The following is a 20,755-nucleotide window of genomic DNA, read 5'->3' as shown; positions in this document are numbered from 1 at the left end:
TCACAAATTTGAAGTATATATTTGTTGAAATGAAACAATCATATATATATATATATATATATATATATATATATATATATATATATATATATATATATATATATATATATATATATATATATATATATATATATATATATATATATGTATATATATATGTGTGTGTGTGTGTGTACACACACACACACAATCGTGTAAATTACTCTGAACTTGTTTTCAAAAATATACTACATATTCAATTTGATTTATAAATAAAAAAAATATTGCGTAAAACCTCCTCGGAAGTCTCCCCAATTGTTTCTTAAAAATATTTATAAGAAACTTAATATGTAAAATATTAATAAGAAACTAAATATCTAAATTATTTATAAGAAAAAATATGGAAATACTTTATTAGCAATACTTTTCTAAAAAATAAAAATGATGAAATTTTTGTAAACTAAACAATCCTCAATTTTTTTCTTCTGGAATTCTGTAGCGAACAAGGTTTTTTGGTTCAAAGACGTTTTTTGAATTCTGCTTTTTTTTTTTTGGGTCGTTTTAGAATTTGTTCAGAATTTTCGTTTGTTTTTCTGCAACTGTAGCTAACTTCAAATCTAAATTTATAAAATTTTCCGGCATTAAGCAAACTAATTTGGGTGTCTGATTATCAAAACAACAGCTATAAAACTAATGTTTGCTTATTTCGCTTAAAATAAATGTCGAAAGCTTTTGGCTGAAAATATAGATCTAAAATGAACATTATCAGTTTGTGTTTCCTCCATTCTCCAGATCTTGATTCTCCAATCTATCAGATCTGGTGTTTTATTCCGAAGCAAATCCAAAGCAAATAAATTAAGTTTTCAAAACAGAACAAAACATTTCCCAACAAAAAAAAAAAAAAAAAGGGGGTTAAATTTAACTCTTGATTTTTATTTGATTTTAATTCGAAATTTTTTACAAAGTCGCAATTTTCTTGCTATGATGACGTCATATATACATATAATTTTGTACTTAATTATTTCCAGCAGATTATTTATATTGAATGATTCATGTTCTTTGTTTGAAATTGTGCTGTTAATTAGTAAAATGCAGCTTGTATTAAAAATATAGATTTTACAGAATTAACACCAATAATGCCATGATTCGATCTAATAAAAGACGCCTGAAAAAACAAGAACCCATTACAAACGTAAGAGATACGCTTGAAATGATCAGGATTTGTCGAGTGAGACAGAAAAAAGATTTCGGTTATCAAATTTCAGCAGAACTTTTGCTAAGCTTTAAACTGATTGATGTTTACAAGTAAAAAAGGTTTAAAAACTAAGATCTTAGATAAAGGTGGTCAAGCTCTGTAAATTCATACTCCTCTACTTGTACGAACTCATCAGGGGATCATGTATTTGTATGAACTCATCAAATGGTTTATATATTTATAGAGCTTTACAACCTTAAAAACCTAAAAAAGTTTGAGATAACCTAAAATACTTGGATTGACATTCTCAACATTCAGAATTTTCAAAAGTAAACAGGTTTTTTTTTGATAAAGAGAAGAGTTGAGGGATTTTAGCGAGGGATTTTAATGAGGTGCTAAAAGAGGGTATTAACTGCTTTTAAAGTAAATAGTACGTATCTTTACACGGTTGATATTTGATAAAATTTTGAATACCTTTTGTTAGAAGATTTGTTTTTATATAATGCTAAAAACAATTCTTTCGCCAAAAATCATAAAATAAATCAAATATAACTCAAAATAATAACAAAAAATAATATCTGGCTGTAAATAAAACCTTGAAAGAGTAATTAAAAGTAACAAAACTTTAAAAAATTTCTTAATAATTAAAGGTGAAGAGGAGGAGAAGTCAATATGTCAAATGCGTGAATTGATCACAGTAGAGATTCGTTCGCAAAACTAACATTTTTCAAGAGGTTTTAAACAAATTTTTTCTTTTTGTTGCTTTCAGTTGATTAAAAAAAAAAGGTGAATACAAACAATATTAGTTTGCTAATAGTAAAATTGGCAATTAGTTAACTCTCCACTTTGGTTACTTAAGTGAAAAGATTTAATAAAGCCGGTCTAATCCTTTATGTTTCGCATTTCGTAGCTCTTTAAATACTTGCTACTTGCTACTTGCTACTTGCTACTTGCTACTGGATAACTAGGACTTTTGTCAGTTTTATTGATGTTCGATTTATTTTATCAAAAGGCTTGCTATTTTTCAAATCTTGCCCCATCCCTAGAGAAAAAACCTTTTTTTTACACAATTTCTTTTGAACTTTTGATATATATATATACATATATATATATATATATATATATATATATATATATATATATATATATATATATATATATATATATATATATATATATATATATATATATATGTATGTATGTATGTATGTATATAAAATCATTAAATTGCACAAATAAATCTAAAGATTATTCCGATTTCATATTTAACTGCAATGCTAAAATAAAAAGAAATAACTTATTAAACATTTTCCAGTGTTTTTACAAGCAAACAAATCCAATATTAGCTGTCTGGTAAGTTTATAAGAAGAACTGGGAACGAGAATGATGTTTAAGTAAATAAGATTAGAGTACACTGCATTACAAATTATCTCAACGGAAGAGATCTATGGGAATCAGTTAAAAAGTTTATCCTATTTATTATTGGCGCAATAAACAGAAAAGAACGTCATGCAAAATAAAACAAATCTTAATTTTTTCAAAGCATGGGACAATGTTCGTTGAACTCTCTTTAACTCTTTTTTTACAATAAGGATGATCTTTTTAAAACGTTAAAACTCTTCGAAATTCGAAATTCTTTTGAAGAAGTTCGCAGAATTTCTTTGCTTCTTATCGTAATTTATACAAAAAATATTTTTTTTGTTTCATTTACTGTTTAGCTACAAGTCATTTAACAAATTTAATTAAAAAATAGAATAACATTAAAAATTACAGAAAGAATTATAAAATGATTTCAACAATGGCCTACTATTTAACAATGCTGAGCTTGTTTGCTTTGTAAAAATTTTACTTCAGTTTATATATTTAATTTGCAAATTAAATATATAAACTGAAATAAAATTTTTAAAAGGGTTGGAAAAAAACCCCATTATAAAGGGGTTGGAAACTAGTTTAAAAAAAAAAAGCAAAGTTTTCAAGTACCTGTAAAATCTTCAAAATTAAAAAATTTTTTGTGGCTTTTTATTTATGTATATAATGTTGTTCTTAAAAGCCTTTTTTTATTTTTAAATATCATAGATAAGAAATTTAGTATAATGAGGAAATTTTCAGGGGGTTCAAAAGTGAACAAATTGTTAGAGCTCGACAGAGGCTAGTGCTACAGAAACGCCAGAATTCTTCGAAGTTTCAAGATGCGTCCTTTTTTAGAGAAATGCCTGTTAATATCCAACGGTCCCTTTCTGAAAGGGTAAACTTTCAGAAATGGACCGTTGGGCACTAACACTTATTGTGAAACAAAATCATTGAACTACAGTTCCTAAAATTGCAGTAGAACTCAATGATCATCTTGAAAATGCAATAAGAAAACCTTTTGCTTTCAAATAAAAAACGTTGCAAAATATCTATAGTGGAGCAAAAAGCTTCAAAATGCTCATTGAAGCAATTGAAGAATGGTGTTTTCTCTGATGAATCGTTCTTTACCTTGTTTTCTACCACCGGCCATCTACACGTGTAGAGACAACCAAAAGACGGCTATAACCCAGATTGTCTTCTTCCTACTGTTATTCATGAAGGAAGATCGGTGATGATTTGGGCGGTTATATTATGGAAATCAGTCGGCCAGTTTCTCTTCATAGTGGAATACAAAACCAATATTATTTAAGTACTTTATGAGAGCATGTTCATCCTATGATGTTAGTACTGTTTCCGGAGGGAAACACAGTTTTTCAAGATAATAATTCTTCAGTTCATACTGCTAAACTGATCACTACTTGGCACAAGGAGCATTCTGGGAAAGCTGAACATCTTGTTTGGCCACCACAGTCCTTTGACCTTAAAAAAATTGAATATTTATGGTACTTTTTAGAAAAACAGTTTAAAAGTCGATCTCCGCCACCATCATCACTTAATGAACAAAGAGCTGTTTTATATGAAAAATGGATAAAAATTCGCTCAGATGCAAGAGCTCTTGTATGAAACTCTTGCATCTCCAAAACTTTGTATGAAAGTATAACAAGAAGAACTAAAGCTGCAATTGCTTCCAATGGCGGAGCAACGTCCTATCAAAATTAATCTATTGAGCATTTTCAGCTGTTCCAATTATTTTGTCCAACCCCTGTGCATCTATATCAAATTGTTAACCTAAAAATATTTAGACAACTAATAATAAATAAGAATCACATCAAGCTAAGTAAACTATCTGTTTTAGTAAATATTATTCTTTACTCCAGTAAAATCTTTTGGGCTCTAAATTATTGATTTAAAAATACAAGCAGAAATGTGTTAGTAAAACTATGATCCAAATTTCTTTTTAAAATCGTACAACTACATAAATATATATCACAACGTTTCCACAATAAAATCCATGTTTTGTAGGCACCGCCGATTCGATTCGTAAAATTCGCAAAAAGCCAATCCGACTTATTTTGCGGATTAAAACAGTCAGTTCGTAAAAATTTTTCGGATTAATAATCCGAAAACTAATTTACGAACCACTAGCGAATTTTTTTTTTGCGGATTCACTTTGCTGTTCGGATTATTAATCCGAAAACTTTTTACGAATCAATTTAACTTTAATTCGCTTAGCGAATTATACGAATCGCGTTCCGTTCGCGTCACCATTAAAAGGTTTGGTTCATGAAATTACATTTTTATTATATGCGCGTCCTATAAATAGTGGATTTCTTTTTTATTTTCAACCAGTCCTATTTGGAAATCTTAACTTACAACAATTCGTTCAACAGATCAAGTCTACTATTCTTCACTTACATTTATTATGGTAAGCCATTATTATCTTATTTTGATTTAAAAGTTAAGAATATTTCAAGCTAAATTTTTGCGGTTTTTTTTTTTTTTTTTTGTGGATCAAATTCCTTTGCGAATTATTTCGCTTTGCAGATTGCTTCAATTAGTGGATTGGTCCTATAAAGTTTATATGCTTATGTTTCTTCTACTTAAATATCAATAGAAATAAAAATAGAGATAAAAACTAATTTGAAAAGTTGTTACGTTCATTTCAACAATTAAGGCAAATAACCTTTAAATGATTAGTTCTTTTATTGAAAGCTTTATGCATGCCTCAAAAATATCATTTTTTGTTAAGACAAATATAAAGGAAAAACTCAAATAATCTGATTTATTCCATTTTTATGTTATTTCATTTTTTTCTTCTTTTCAGATGCCTAAGCTATCTAATATTTGAGAATTCTTCAACAAGGTGGAGGAAAACAAGGCAAAATGTAAGGCCTGTGTCAAGCCAAAAACCGAGGTGTCATTAGAGCTTGCTCACTAATTCAATGAAGATCTAAACAAAAGATTCGAAGGGGAGCTGATGAATATTGAATTCTCTATTTCTTATTTTTTAAATCCTAACAGGAAGAGCATGTGCTTTGTGGATGAGGGGGGGGGGGGGGGGGGGAAACTTGAAGTAGTCAAAACTGCAGGAAAGAAAGCTATGGAAGAACTGTCAAAAAAAGGAATTTTGGCTAGCCAAAGCAGTCCTTCCCCTTCAATGTTGGATGATGAAGATGATGACAACTTTGATTTCACTGAACAACTGAGGAAGAAAGTGTTTGGTGTAGGTTACATTAATCCTGGAGGTGAAACAAGCACCAAGAAAGCCATTTCTGCTGAAATTGAAAGGGGTATTTGAATTCAAAACCAGTTCCAGCAAATACAAATGTACTGGAATTCTGGAAACAAAACCAGTATACTTACCCAATAATGTCAAGGCTGGCCAGAAAAAACCTCTGCATACCTGCTGCATCATCAACATCTGAAAGAGTTATCTCAACAGCAGGGAATATATAAAGCTCTAGAAGAACCAATCTTTCAATCTCAATGGTTGAGATGTTGGTATATATGAAAGAAAACACTAAGCAACTCAGTAAAATTCAAGACATTGTGTGGCCAGAAAATGAATTTGGAAAATGATTAACTTTCTGTGTGATTTTGACTTTTTTTATTTCTTAACAAGGAAATCATTTCGTTTCATTATATATTTGATTATTATAAATAAATAAAAATGGATCTTATTTCAAAATTATTTTTTATTCTGAATCCGTATAAATCCGTAAAAATAATATCGGTTCGGATTCCAATTCGAAAAATATTTTTCGAATTGCAATCCGATCCGAAAGTATCGAATCGGATTGCAATCCAAAAAAATAATCCGAAAAAATGTTAACGAATTTTTTCCCGATACATTATTTTCGGATCAAACCAATCCGTAAGTAATTTGAACCGTTTAGCATAGATAACTCGGTGCACAATCCGCAAACCGATAAACAGTAACGAATCGGCGGTCTCTAATGTTTTGTTGTTTTTCATTGAAACAATATATCGTCGGCTTACTATCAAAACCTCCAAAGTCCGGTTTTTTCATTTTTGAGGTTTTGACTTAAATTGGTTGGTTTTCTTAATGCGCAGCTCTATGCAAAATTTGTGTATTAATTATTAATAATTACACTTATTAATGAAACTCAATTAACAAAAATCATTTTGGTGGGTCTATTGTATTTATTATCAGTTTTTTGTGTCTCCTGTAAAATTTGTAAAAAAGGACATAGAAGGTATTGATAGTAAGCCGACGATATGTTGATTTGTTTATCTTTCCGGTTTTCTCAAACTTTAAAAACAGCAACTTCATTATTTCTGATACTTCCATTTTAATTTGTTACTGATTGTTCAAATATATGTTAACAATTGTGTTTTTTTACCCCTTATTCCTCATGTTTTATTCACATAAAACCATCAGTTGCTTGAAATGTTTCAAGCACTAAAAGCAATTCATTTTTTATATTATGGGAATAGTATAAAACATATTGATTAGAATGTCCAAAACAAGAAGCCACTACAAACATAATTAGCTAATGATTTAGGTTTTAAAACACCACAAGAAAAATTTTAAAACATTTTGTAGAGACTCGATTGAAACTTAATGGTGTCATGCAGTCAGCAGTCAGAATCTACACCTTTTTTGTGATGTAGCCAGCAACATTGATGAAAACTTTGTAAGAGTCGTAACACAGTTCATACTCATATATATCTTTGGTAAATTTACCAAACTTCATTAATAGGTCACTTTTGTCGATATTCATATCAGTTTTCCACTATGGTTTTTCATCATCTTGAACAGCTGCATTCAAATTCTATTAATAATTATAAGTTATCAATAGATAACTAATATCAATAAATATCAATAAATAAATTCAATAAATATCAATAAATTGTTATGAAATGTTATTTGAGTGAAGCATTTCTTTGAATTTGAAAAAAAAAGCCACCAAATTTTAAGCTTTAAAAACTTAACAGCTGCAGTTTTGTATGTAGTAAAGCTGACTATTCCAAACGAGGTGGTTTCATGGAAAATATTCAAAGCTATAGAAAAAATTTGTTTGTAGTTTCCTGGATGTAAAGTTTGGATATAATAACTTAAAAGCTCTTTTGAAGTTAGTAGGTAAAAAATTCATCTTTCTTAAAGACATTTTGCAATAAACTCTAAGAAATTTCACCAGCTTCAAAATGAATACTATTTCAGACTTGAGAATGTAAAAAAGTGGAAATACAGAGTGCTTTGAATTTAATAAAATTAATCATATGTATGTTAATAAAATAAATGATAAATGAATATTTTAATATGAATTATATACCCTATGTCCCATAAATGTAAAAAATATATCATTGTCTTGTTCACCAAATCAGCAATTTAGAATCTTGTATGCTGTAACATTAAATAAGTTTCAATGCCACCTTTTGAAAGTGATTTTATATAAAACAATGAAGGAATTGGAAAATCTTCATCCCCTTCATCAAAAAATCTTCATCCCCTTCATCAAAAAACATTCAAAAATATCACTCACGGTCATCAGTTCTTTTAAATGAAAAACCTCACTAAAAAAAAAACAATCCTTGAGATATCTAATATTTTAAATTGCGTCATGTCTTCTGAAACCATATGTTTGATCTAGCAAAAGTAGGTTATATTTATGAACTGCCGGGGGGGGGGGGGGGACTCACGTAAAGCTGAGTTCGATAGAATTAGTGATGGCTTTAATATTTAAAATTGTAGGATTTTTGGAACAGTTCAATCTTACATATTTATCTCTTTTCAAATATTTATCTTAAAGATGATCGATAGATCACAGAGTTTTCTGTCAGCACTGATCAACATATATTGCGTTATATTACAACATATTGCAATATTATTGCGTTTTCAATTAAAATTGCTACAAATTGCTCAATAAATTGACAACTAAAAATGCAACAAAATTTTACAAATGCAATGTGTTTTTAAATGTAATTTAAATGCACTTAAATAAAAATAATTCCGATGCTTTTCTAACTACCCTTGTCATTTTTTTGTTTTACATACGTTTAATGTGTTAATAAGCAGTAACAAGGTTATTGTTAAAATATTACAATATTATTGCAATATTATTGCGACTGTATAATATGGATTTATTGCAAGTTAATGTGGAATTATTTTTATCGGTTTTAACGACTTTGAATGATTTTAATGTTCAAAGTGGCGTTTTGTACATGCGCGGAACGAACCTGTCTGGTTGGAAAATTTGTTAAAATTTTATTTGCGCAATGAAACGAAACTTTTTTAATAGATAGTACGAAAGAAGAATTTTACACTCTACAGCTGAGTCTACGTCTTCTGAAGAGGACATCATTAAAAGTAGTTCTCAGTCCGACGGTAGCGATACGGATGATAATGTTAACAATGGTAGATTTACCCAAGAAACAGAAGAAATTGTAGTATCTGAGCCTGAGGAAGAATCAAAAGCTTCCATGTTTCAGTTTTTTAGTTGTAATCCATTTGAAAATTCTTTATTTGATCCACTTACCAACAAAACGTTTATGTTTTTAACCTTATTGTATTTAATGATTAGCAATTCATTGACTGAAATCGCATTTGATCGTTTTTTGAAGACTTTGCTGGTATGTAAAATGTAGCCTACATTGTGCGATGTACTTGTAAATGAATATTGCCAAGCTAATGAAATTACCAACCAACTTGGCCCTTGATTAAAATATTTTAAAACTCAGACATCTTCAAGTTTAGTGACTTTTATTCCAAAAATTTTCTGTAATAGGTAAGCTACTGTTCAAGCTTAGAGACTTAATAAAATTAAAATTAAATAAAAATAATTTATATTTATTTATTGAATGGCCTGAAAAATGGGTTATTTTAGTGTTCTCAGGCCCTAAAAGTTATTTTTTGGCGTATTAAATTTATTTTTTTTTTAAGTTTATTGGCATAATTTTAAAAAATTACAAAAACAAAATGCATTTATTGTCTTGGGCAGACAAATGCCACTGAAAACCTGAACCAGGGTGCATTCCATTTTTTTTTTTTTTTTTTTCACAGAATTTGTGTTCGGCAAAATCAAATATACGTCAAACCTTTAAAGATTTGAATTTGAACTGTTCTTTGAGGGGATAGATTTGAATTTGATTTGACAAATATCTGGAGGATTTGGATTTGATTTTCAAATATTCACTTTGTTCTCAATTTTTGCGTTTGAAAAAAAAACGCCAAATTTTACAGGCCTGCAAACATATATATCACTTTATTCCGGGGTCTTTGCAGTGGTTTCCGGAATGGCGGTCGCCTTTCAATAACGGAAAAAAAAAAAAAAAAAAGAGTTTTTAATTAAAGTTTGTTAATATTAAAGAGAAAGTAAAAAAAAAACATTGCTTTTATGGGCATAACGGCTCATTACATTGACAAAGACTGGAACCTACATGCCAAAACTCTTGATTTCAAATCCTTGCCTGATTCCCATTCAGGTTCAAATTTATCTAATGCATTCTTGTCAGTTTTGATTGAATTCGGTCTTACAAGCAAAGGAATGGGCATTACCTTAGATAATGCTTCCAATAATAATTCATTTATGGATATTTTAAATTCCAAGTACGAAATTAAAACCACCTTTGAGCATATCCGGTGTTTTGCTCATGTGCTGAATTTGGGCGCGCAAGCAGGTTTGGATGTTTTGAAAGATGATCTTGTAAAACTTAGAACAGGAATTAAAAAAATCCGATCCAGTCCTCAATCATATTCTAGGCTCAAAGGTTTCCAGCAATCAAATTGCACCTTAAAACCAATACTTGATGTCCCTACAAGATGGAACTCAACAGCTGATATGCTTAAACGAGCAATGGAATTAAAAGTTGGTTTCATTGCGTATTTTTGCGATTTTGACTCAACTGCAAACAATCCAGACTGTTGTCTATCAATTTCAGCAGATGTTTGGAACAGGTTTGAAACAATTGTTTTGTATCTTGAACCATTCAAGGAATTTACCCAGCTCATTAGTGGTGATTCATATTCCACATTGTCTTTGGTGGTTCCTCTCTTCAATATTCTTTTGGATCACATTACTGAATGGATGACCACAAAAACCAACCCTGAAGATAATCTACACCGCTCTACAGTTGCAGCGCTCGCAAAAATGTCAAAATATTATAATTTGACTAGTGACTGCTTTACTATCTGCACTGTCCTGGACCCAAGATTTGGTATTGAATATTACAAAAATGATAAGGGCGCAAACAGCGAGTCGTATACAAAGATTATGGACACAGTCAATTGTGAATATCAAATCAATTATGCCCCAAGCAATGGTACAACTGCTACAAGCATTCAAAACGTTTCAAAATATACCCCGTTCAAATCGCGTGTTTCATCAAACCCATGTAATGAGTTTGAAAACTATTGTAATGATACAAGTAAGATAGATGGCGGCAATAATAGCAACATATTACTTTGGTGGAAATCTCGATCTGACAAATATCCAAACCTATCCAGAATGGCCAGAGATTACCTGGCCATTCCTGCTACATCTGTATCATCAGAAAGGCTCTTCTCATTAGGAAAAAATCTTATTACTGACAAAAGAAATCTTCTCTCTGCAGATACCATTCAAGCTTGCCAGTGCTTGAAGTCTTGGTTGGATTAAAAAGAATAAAAGAAGCTGTAATGTGTGAGAAATAGTAACAAATGCTGCAATATGAATAAAATTTATAGATTCAGATAACTAAAATTAATAAATGAAATAAGTTAAATAACGTTCAAATATACATCAAATCTTGGAAAGATTTGAATTTGATCTAAATTCAAAATAGGAAGATTTGAATTTGGCCATTTCAAACATTTGACGCATATTTAATCAAACTATTTGAATTTGTGCCGAACACTACACAGAATACATATCAACAACGCCAAAATTTATTTAATTTTTACCAATACACCAAAAAAAAAAAAAAAATTTTTAAGGTAATAACAATTTTGTACACCAAAAATAAAATGACATCAATTAATAATTACATAAATTAACAACATCAATTAAATAAAAAATTTTGTAAAGATACATAAATTTATTTAAAGTCGCTAAACATGGAAAGTTGCTATATTTGAAGATTTATAAAAAGTCTTAAAGTTAACTTTCTCTCTTCCTAATTATTGCAATGGTTCCATGAAAGGATTTAGTCAATTTATTTGCTTAGGCTGCATGAGCTGCAGCACGCACAGCCTAGCCATGGCTTTATTCTAAAACTCTCCATTTACATTAAAAATGGATACAGCCAGTCTATTCAGACTAGTCTTTGAGCCTGTCATATCAAGTAATGCACTGCAAAAAATGGTGCTCTGGCAGTTTAGCTCTGGCTACCATCAGAAATGGTGCCAATAATTTGTAAAAAAGTCTGAGAAAATTGGCATAAGTAGAGAGTCTTTTAATTAGGAACATTCTACATTACTGTCTAGTCTTATTTTCATTTCAACTAAGGTTGGGGCCTGGGTTGGTTGGTAAAACTTCAATAGCTATACTTTTAAAGTTTTAATTTTTTTTTTATAGATTTTCCAGTGTGTAGAAGACATACCTTCATCTCTTAAAATGATTCGTAGATTTGTTAAAAAAAATGTATTCTCCCATACTGAACCAACCCATACATATTATTGTCATGATTGCTGCACAGCTTTAGTTGACACATGTAAACTAAATCTTCATTGTTCATCACATATCTTTATATTGGATATTATTAGCCAAATGAAACTTGTTTTATCTCAAAATTTGGGAGCAATTAAATCTTATCAAATGGAAATTATATTGGGTAAACAAAAGAGTGATTTAATTTCGAGACAAAATTTTGTCGAAAATATGAAATCTAAAAATGTTTTACATATTCATTTGTTAATGTCAACTGATGGTGGAGAACCATACACAAAAAAAAAGACTACAATGTGGCCATTTCATGCAATTATTTTGAATTTACCATCTTATAAACGGTTTCTAATTGAAAATACATTACTTCTTGGTTTATGGTTCTCATCATTAAAACCTAATTGGCATGCTTATTTGAAGGTAAATCAATTATTAATAGTTATTTTTTATATTAAAATTATAGTTAATTGATTTTCCTATAGTGGTAGAATTCTTTCACTGTTCCAGCTGTGGAACAGTGAAAGAATTCTACCACTATAAGTAATGATAATAAACAACAAACAAACAACAATTAGGCATAATTACTATATTACTAACTATTTTTTAGGAGTGCATTAATGAAAAACTGTTTGAAATACCCCTTGAAATTAACAATGTCCAAGTTGTTATTCATATTGTTGGTTTGGTTTTCGATTTACCTGCAGTGGCCTCAATTATCAATCACAAGCAATATAATGGTGAATTTGGATGTCATTATTGTGAACATCCTGGTAGAACAATTGAAAGAAAACATGGTTCAGCAAGAATTTATTCACATTCAGATACAAAATATAATCTTAAAACATCTGAAATGTATGCCAAATATGCTAGATTAGCTGAAAAATCAAAAGTATCTGTATTTGGAATTAAAGGCTTGAATATCTTTAGTGAAATGTCATTTGTTAAAGTGCCAGATATGATACTTATTGATGTGTTACATCTGTTTTACGAAAATTGCTCAAAAAAACTTTTAATTTTTTTATTTTCTGTTATCAATTAACATGAAGCATTTTTTATTGGTAGTGCTGCAAAATTAAATGCTCTGGAAATCTTACTTGCTGATCAAAAAATGCCACATAACATGCCTAAGCCACCAACTATTATATCATTTATACATTGGAAAGGCCATGACTTTAAAAACTTTATTTTATACTTAGCAGTTCCATATTTTCTGCCATATTTGAATCATGACTGCATGATGATGATCTATTCTCTAGTAATTGGCATGCGCTTGTCAAGCAGTGAAATATGTTTAGATAAAGTATCAGTTATTAGCCAGCTGTTTAATTTTTATCAAAAATCATTGTCTGAGTTGCTTCCTTTATATATGAATACTATCAATGTTCATCTACTTGGTCATGTTAGCGATATTATTAAAATGCATGGAAGTGTGACAAATTACTCAATGTTTTGTTTTGAAGCTCGGCTTAGTAATTATAAAAAAATGATGAAAGGAACACATGGTCACCCACAGCAGATTGTGCAAAAATTTCTTGACTTCAAAACAGCTTCTTGTTTTTTGCAAACAACAGATCATCCTAAAAAATCTGAAATTTGTCAAGCATTAAATATTGGCATTAGTGAACAGGAAGAATTGCAATTGCTAAATCCTGGCAAATTGTTAAAACATGGTATTGTTTATCATTCAAAAACTTATGGCAAACATAACAGCTACACTTGTCAATTTGGACATAATAAGTTTGGTATCATATTGGATTTTCCTTTAGTTGACAATGTTATACATGTTCAGTTACAACTATTAAATGTGGAATGCAAGTTAGTATCTACTTTTGGTGATATGATTGGAAATGTGAAAGTTAACATTGATGATGACTTATTTTTTATTGTTGAACAAACACAAAATATTGTTGTTATTCCAGCTGACAATCTAGTTTGCAAATGCATATTAATTAAAAGTAAACTACTCACAAAAGAAGTAATAATTTTAACACCATTGAAAGAACTTTTTGAATATGCTTAGGGTGGCTAAATGTAAATTTTATGATAAATAAACAAATAAACCATGCATGTGTGTTTTTTTATACAAGCATTTTATACAAATTTACAAATTAATTTTATAAAACTTTACATAATATTTTACATAAAAATTTTACATAATATTTTACATAAAAATTTACATAATGTTTTAATAATAATTTACAATATTAACAAATTATTTTTATAAAAATTATGCAAGCATTTAATACAAAAACATTTTTATAAATTTTGTACAAGCAAGTTTTTTTTTAAAAATTTTATATTTTGATAACTTTGTAAAGCTATCGTGATTGTGTTGTTTTTAATTTTTTTCATAGGTTTATATTATTAAATAATGGCTTATCCTGGTAGAAATAGAACCAAGAAATTGGATTTTGTAGACACTCAAAAGCTTTCTTCAACATTTGTTCTTTTATGGTACAAGGACTGTGAGAAGCATGAGCGTCATACACCTCCTATATCACTTTCAAATACACTTTTTAAGCATTATTCATCCGTTGAATGCCTTGAGTTTCAAGTGGTAAGTGCATTAAAATACAACTACAGATGACAATTACCCTATATACTTTAATTAAAGTCCACCCTAAAATATAAGCCCACTTTTTAAAGATGTTGAAAAAATTGATGTAGATAAATAAATTTAATGTTTTTTTACTTAACAGAAAAATGTAGTGAATGTATTCATTGCAAATAAACAACATTCAGCTGTCATAATATATAAGGGGTCTATTACCCAATGTTGTAAATTTGAAACGTCATTGGATAACTTTATGGATGAATTTGGTGACGAAAATCCTAGCAGTGATGAAGTGAGTAAGTTTGCCCTCAATTATATTGAAGGCAATGCTGTGGGAAAAAGAAAACATAATGAAGACCCATCTTCAGGTAACTTGTGACAATTACAAGTATAATATTATATTAATTTTGTAATGAATTTACTATTCTGTGTATGTAACTACAACTTTTAATTGTTCTTGTATTTTTCTATAGATTCAGACAATATGGCACCAGTCTCAGAACGTATAGGCCTAAATGGACCTAAATACAAATCGACTCCTAAATCAAAGGTGCTGAAAAAAAAACGCGTTAATGAAGACCATTCTTCAGGTTATTTTAATAATATTATTACAATTTCGTTGATGTACTTTCTTGAATATATTTTTATTGTTCGTTTCATTTATAGAATTAGACTCATTTGCATCAGTTTCAAACTATCAAAAAGGATCGTCTAAAAAAAGTGAAGTAGAGATTATGGCTTTGGAAAAGCGCAAGCTTGACATGCTTGATGACAATGTTGGTAATGATGCTCCCAAAACCAAACACTGTGGTACACCAAAGTTGAGCAGTCTGTCTTGTTTAGAAGGTTAGTTAAAATACTGTATTTGCATAAGCTCTACCATATTGTGCTTGTACATAGAAGTACTCTATTGTTTTTAACATTAGCAATTTTGGTTGAACAAAAGAAACTTCTCGTTGAACAAAGGAAGACCAACAAACTTCTGGCTGAAATTTTGCACCCAATAGAAAATGAAACTATTAATGATAATGTAAGTCAAATTTAATTTTTGTAATTTAGTTGGAAAAAGCTCATCCAATGAGTGCAGCACTAGCTAGTATTGGCCGAATTAAAAAAAGGAAATATTGATTGCTTCAGGAAAGGGTGGCACATTAAGGTGTTGACTTTTTGGTAAATTTTTGGTATCTCTAGTTTCCAATATAAAAAACAGATGAACTTTGGTTTGAAAGTAACTGAAAAGTCATTGGTTTTATTTAAATTTTGAAAAAGGTCACCCACCATGACCCTTGATTACACACTGGCTCCTATATATCATTGAATTTTTTTTTCTTCAAAAGTATATCAACCTGGGTCTCAAAAGAACTAGAACTTTAAAGTGTTTTCAAAGTTCATAATATTTTCTACTGAAACATTTTAAGAAATAATATTGCAAACAAAATGTCATAAAAAAAGACCTTTTCAAGTTTTAGATAATTGTTTTTATATATAAAATTATTCAATTTATTTTTATTTAAAACCATTATTATTTCTGAAATCTCTATGAAATTCTGGTTCTTTTGAGACACAGGTTGATATACTTTAGAAGAAAATTCACTGATGTATGGGAGCCAGCGTGTAATCAAGGGTCATGGTGGGTGACCTTTTTCAAAAATTAAATAAAACCAATGACTTTTCAGTTACTTTCAAACCAAAGTTCATCTGTTTTTTATATTGGAAACTGGAGATACCAAAAAGTCAATACCCTAGTGGCACATTTACATATATTAGGTAGCTTAATTTGACCGTGCATTGAACAAAGTTTACTAAACCAGATTGTTTACTAAATCCGAACTCATCTGTATTATAATTTTTAGACCGTGTATCCTGGATTTGATGCCGTTTTTAAAATAAATGACATTCAAAAACGAGACCCGTGTAGCTTCGCAAGAAAATTTATTGTTTTGCGATTTGGAAAGGAGTTTGCTTGCACGCGTATTTGTGAACCAAATGGACCAACTGCACGCATTCATATGGACAAAGAAGAAGTGCGGGAAGTTAAAGGTGCACTGGACAAAGTTTTCAAGACTTACAACTGGCGTGTTGTTCGAGCGAGTATTAATCAATTTTTCCGAGACAATAAAAGTAGTAAAAAATAGTTTGGTAAAGACTAAAGAAATAAGTGACGTTTTTATTGTGGTGCGGGGTCATGAGCGATTTTAGCTATTTTTTGTTTACAATATGTTTTGAATTATTTTGTGCATGTGTTATATTTCTGTGTTAAACAAATACACAATCTATTTTATTCTAAATTTTGTTGTCGTTTTGATTTTTTAGAGTTAGCATTTAATATGAATTTAAAGTGTACGTCAATGTTAAACTTTCAGCGCTGTTGTAAAACGCGCTACTGCTGGACGCACTGCTCGTAGACGTTATTCGATTAACGCGCTACTGCTGGACGCGTTGCCGCTGCTGATTGACGCGCTGCGGCTGGATATATTGTCTAGATATTCCAGGAATGTACTTGTGCTCATTTATAATGCTATTTTAAACATTGTTCAGGTGATCCAATGCAGTTGCTCTGCACACCCTGTCTTACACTGCATATTGTATTATGTAACTAGGGTGTACAGCTGCCGCATTTGACAACTAAATTGTGTTGTCTGATTAGTTCAAAAAGCTAGGTGCATGTCAAATTAATTATATTTTATTGCAATTTTATTGTCAATATTGCAATAATAATAACTTAATTTTATTGTCAATATTGCAATATATTGCGATATTATTGCCCAATAAATTGCCAATCCATTGCAAGCGATTGGTAATATTGGCCAATTGTAATTGCAATTTTATTGCAATTAAAAAAAAAAAAATGCCGATTAGTGAGGATTCAAACGATCGACAAACTAAATCCAACAATTACGAAAATCTGAATAATTGCTATCAGAAAAACAAAAGACAGTTTTGTATGATTCATGGTTGCTATTATTGTTACCTTTCGCTTGTAACCACTTCTGCAACCTACAACATTACACTATAAATAAACATTACTAGATCAACAAAAATCCATAGTTGCGTTGTGTCTTTTTTTTTGTGCTGATCAGATTTTTTGTTTCAAAGCCAAAAAGAGTTTAACTATTTATAATTTAGTTTTTACTTTTTATTAAAATGTTAAATTACCACGTGAACTTAAATTTAAGCATTTTAACTTTAAGAAACAATTAAAACAATTTTTTTTTTGTTTTTGACTTTTGCACTTTACTACTAATATTTTGAATATATGAACAAAGGATTTTTTGTTGCACGGACAAATATCACATTCTCTGTTTAAAACATTGTCCGTACAAATATTTGTTTGTCATACAAACATTCATCCGGATATACTTTATTAAAGTATATCCGGATAAATGTTTACTTGACATATACTTGAAGCATACTTTATATACAAAGTACAAATACTTTATCCCTATTTTGATTTTTGTAATGTAAAAATAGAATATTAAGGAGATATAACCATTAATTAAAGTACCCAATTTGATTTATAATGCAATTAGAATTGGATTTAAATGGCTCTTCCATCAAAGAACCACGTCTACATCTTGTTTTAATACGGACTGGGAAGTGGAAAAGATGTCATAAGTTCTCAAGTACGAAGAAAGTTGCAAAATACAAATTTTATAAAACTTAAAATTTTATAAGCCATAGTTTAAAATATACTGGGTTAACATACCGAGCTGAATAAGAATAATAAAAACTACTTCATGGTTTAAACGACTTTCTATGGATTTTTATTGAGTTTGGATTTTGAAAAAGCAATTTTTTGAATTCTAATTTTGTATTTTTAGAAAAGGTCGAACCTTTTTTATAGTTTTGGCTTTCAAAAAGTCGGACTTTTTCAAATGTCTAAATGTTGCTTTTTAAAAAAGTTTTTGTTTTAAAAAAAAAGACCTAACTTCTTTGAAGCCCACCTTTCAAAAAGTCAAACTTTTTTATCTTGTTATTTAAAAAAAACTTTAACCTTTTTCATAGCTTCGTTTTTAAAAAAAATCCAATTGTCCGTTTTTGAAAAAGTTTTAGTTTTATAGCTTTGTCATCAAAACAATTTTCAGGAGCTTAATGAAAAGTTTTTTCAAAAAATTTTATGGCTTCTATTTTAATTAACTTTTCATTGTTTTTATTAACCTGCTAATAAGAAAAAAAACTTAAAGATATTAACCTTATAAAATATGCATCGAGATTTGGTTTTTGGTTTTTAACGAGTAGTAAAAAGTAATAACTAATTTCCCCTTCAGTCTTTTAAGATAAATTGGATTTTCTAAAGTTTGTTCAAATAGAACTCTTTACGTGTTTAGAACAGCAAAACTTTAGCAAGACTTATAAAATGCTTTGACTTGTAAAAACTTTTGCAAGACTTTAAAACAGTAAAACTTTAGTTTATTTTCATGCATAAATTTGTTATTTAAGATTTGTTTTAAAAATAAGTTTAACGGCTATAATCGAAAAGCCATTCTGTGCAATGTCTTTAAAGGTTAAAACAAAATGACATGAAAAGGCATGAAAATCATTGCAATTTTTTTCTGTAATCTTAAAGCATCGTATGTTTAAATATTCTCAAGATGCAAAATTTTTCCTAAAGATGCAATGTAGAAGATTCAAAAAAACTTTTTTTCAAAGAAAGATTTGAAGACTTTTTAATAAACCCGACTTGAAATTTTTCAAAAAGTTTAGCTTTATTCAAAAAACGATGTTTAGACTTTTTAAAACGTCTGACTTGATGAAAGGCGGAGCTTTAAAGAAGCTTAGCTTTTTTAAAAAATGACATTTAGGCTTTTGAAAAATTTTAACTTTTTGAAAGCCAAAACAATAAAAAAGTTCAACTTTTACAAAAAAATACAAATTCAGAATTTGGAAAAAGTTGAGCTTTTTTTAAAGGCGAAACTTTTCGAGAATTTTTTCAATATCTGACACCGAGTAAAAACCCACTAAAAAAAATATAGAAATGAGAATAGAAATAAAACCCACTAAAAGAAATATAGAAATGAGAATAGAAATAAAACCCACTAAAAGAAATATAGAAATGAGAATAGAAATAAAACCCACTAAAAGAAATATAGAAATGAGAATAGAAATAAAACCCACTAAAAGAAATATAGAAATGAGAAATAGAAATAAAACCCACTAAAAGAAATATAGAAATGAGAATAGAAATAAAACCCACTAAAAGAAATATAGAAATGAGAAATAGAAATAAAACATTAACGTCATCTTAATAAAGAAAAAAAAAAAGAAAAAAAAAAAAATAAAGAAAAAAAAAAAGAAAAAAAAAAAAATAAAGAAAAAAAAAAAAGAAAAAAAAAAAAAAGAGTGCTAAGGCCATTGGTTTTGCTTGAGACAGCAGAAAAAATGCTTGAAAAAAATAACAACTTCAAACAAAAAAAGTTCAAAACTCACCAAAAAAACGGTCAACGAAGCTCATAACTTTATTCTCTCTCTACACTGGTTACTATGTAACATGGTTACTATGTTACATAGTAACCAGTGTAGAGTTACAACAACAAAAATTTTTATCGTGCAGCAATAACCTATTAGATTATGCAATGATAGTCGCGCCCTATATATCAATATGAACAATTTATTATAAACATTATTACAGGGTTTATTACTTGATCGCAAACTGTAAAGTTGATCTCTGAAAACTTTATAAATGATGGAGAAGTTTGTTTTTCAGATATGGATTCAGCGAAAGGAAGGGGGAAATGCTCCATTTTGCTGGGCAGTGTTATTTAGTTAAATTCTTTCATCAGACGTGTATCAATCTTAAAAACGTTCAAAATTTAATTTTTTTTTTTATATAACAAGTTTGGGCAACTGACTTATTAAATTAATGATAAATGTGTAAAAACCTTGTTGATCCGACACTCGATCCGACATCCGATTATTGAGCATTATTAGTCGTAATACTATATAATAGTTAGTCAAAACTCCATTAGAACAAAATTTACATCTTCATATTCTTCAGAGTAATATCATTGTTTTTTTAGGACAGTGAGAATAATAATGAGATTCGGTCTTATTTTTACTTCAAACTTAACTGGATTT

The 20,755-nt window shown here is 29.2% G+C and overlaps 1 protein-coding gene and 1 pseudogene across 3 annotated transcripts; both read left to right on the top strand.

Annotated features, from left to right (window-relative positions):
• Positions 1-9,019: 9,019 nt before the first annotated feature.
• LOC149894848 (uncharacterized) lies at positions 9,020-16,968 on the top strand. 2 transcript variants are annotated; one of them, XM_090085943.1, is made up of 7 exons: positions 13,984-14,101; positions 14,481-14,683; positions 14,826-15,048; positions 15,154-15,270; positions 15,347-15,526; positions 15,607-15,710; positions 16,534-16,934. In XM_090085943.1, exons 2-7 carry the CDS (start codon positions 14,498-14,500, stop codon positions 16,813-16,815), a joined length of 1,092 nt encoding a protein of 363 aa, XP_089942069.1. In that variant the 5' UTR covers positions 13,984-14,101; positions 14,481-14,497; the 3' UTR covers positions 16,816-16,934. The 2 variants fall into 2 exon arrangements, 1 of the variants encoding a protein (XP_089942069.1); XR_016452034.1 differs by lacking the exon at positions 13,984-14,101 and adding an exon at positions 9,020-9,118 and having other exon boundaries at positions 15,154-15,526; positions 16,534-16,968.
• LOC149894849 (uncharacterized) lies at positions 9,118-14,193 on the top strand (annotated as a pseudogene). The gene is made up of 3 exons (XR_016452031.1): positions 9,118-9,273; positions 12,040-12,546; positions 12,734-14,193. The product of XR_016452031.1 is annotated as an uncharacterized LOC149894849 (transcript).
• Positions 16,969-20,755: the final 3,787 nt, after the last annotated feature.

The sequence above is a fragment of the Hydra viridissima genome, unplaced genomic scaffold (assembly GCF_058129835.1).
Source record: "Hydra viridissima isolate aposymbiotic clone 2 unplaced genomic scaffold, HvirCarnegie_v1 scaffold_1, whole genome shotgun sequence".
NCBI lineage: Eukaryota > Metazoa > Cnidaria > Hydrozoa > Anthoathecata > Hydridae > Hydra > Hydra viridissima.
The sequence above is the reverse complement of the archived record's forward strand: the minus strand, read 5'-3'. Positions and strand labels throughout refer to the sequence as shown.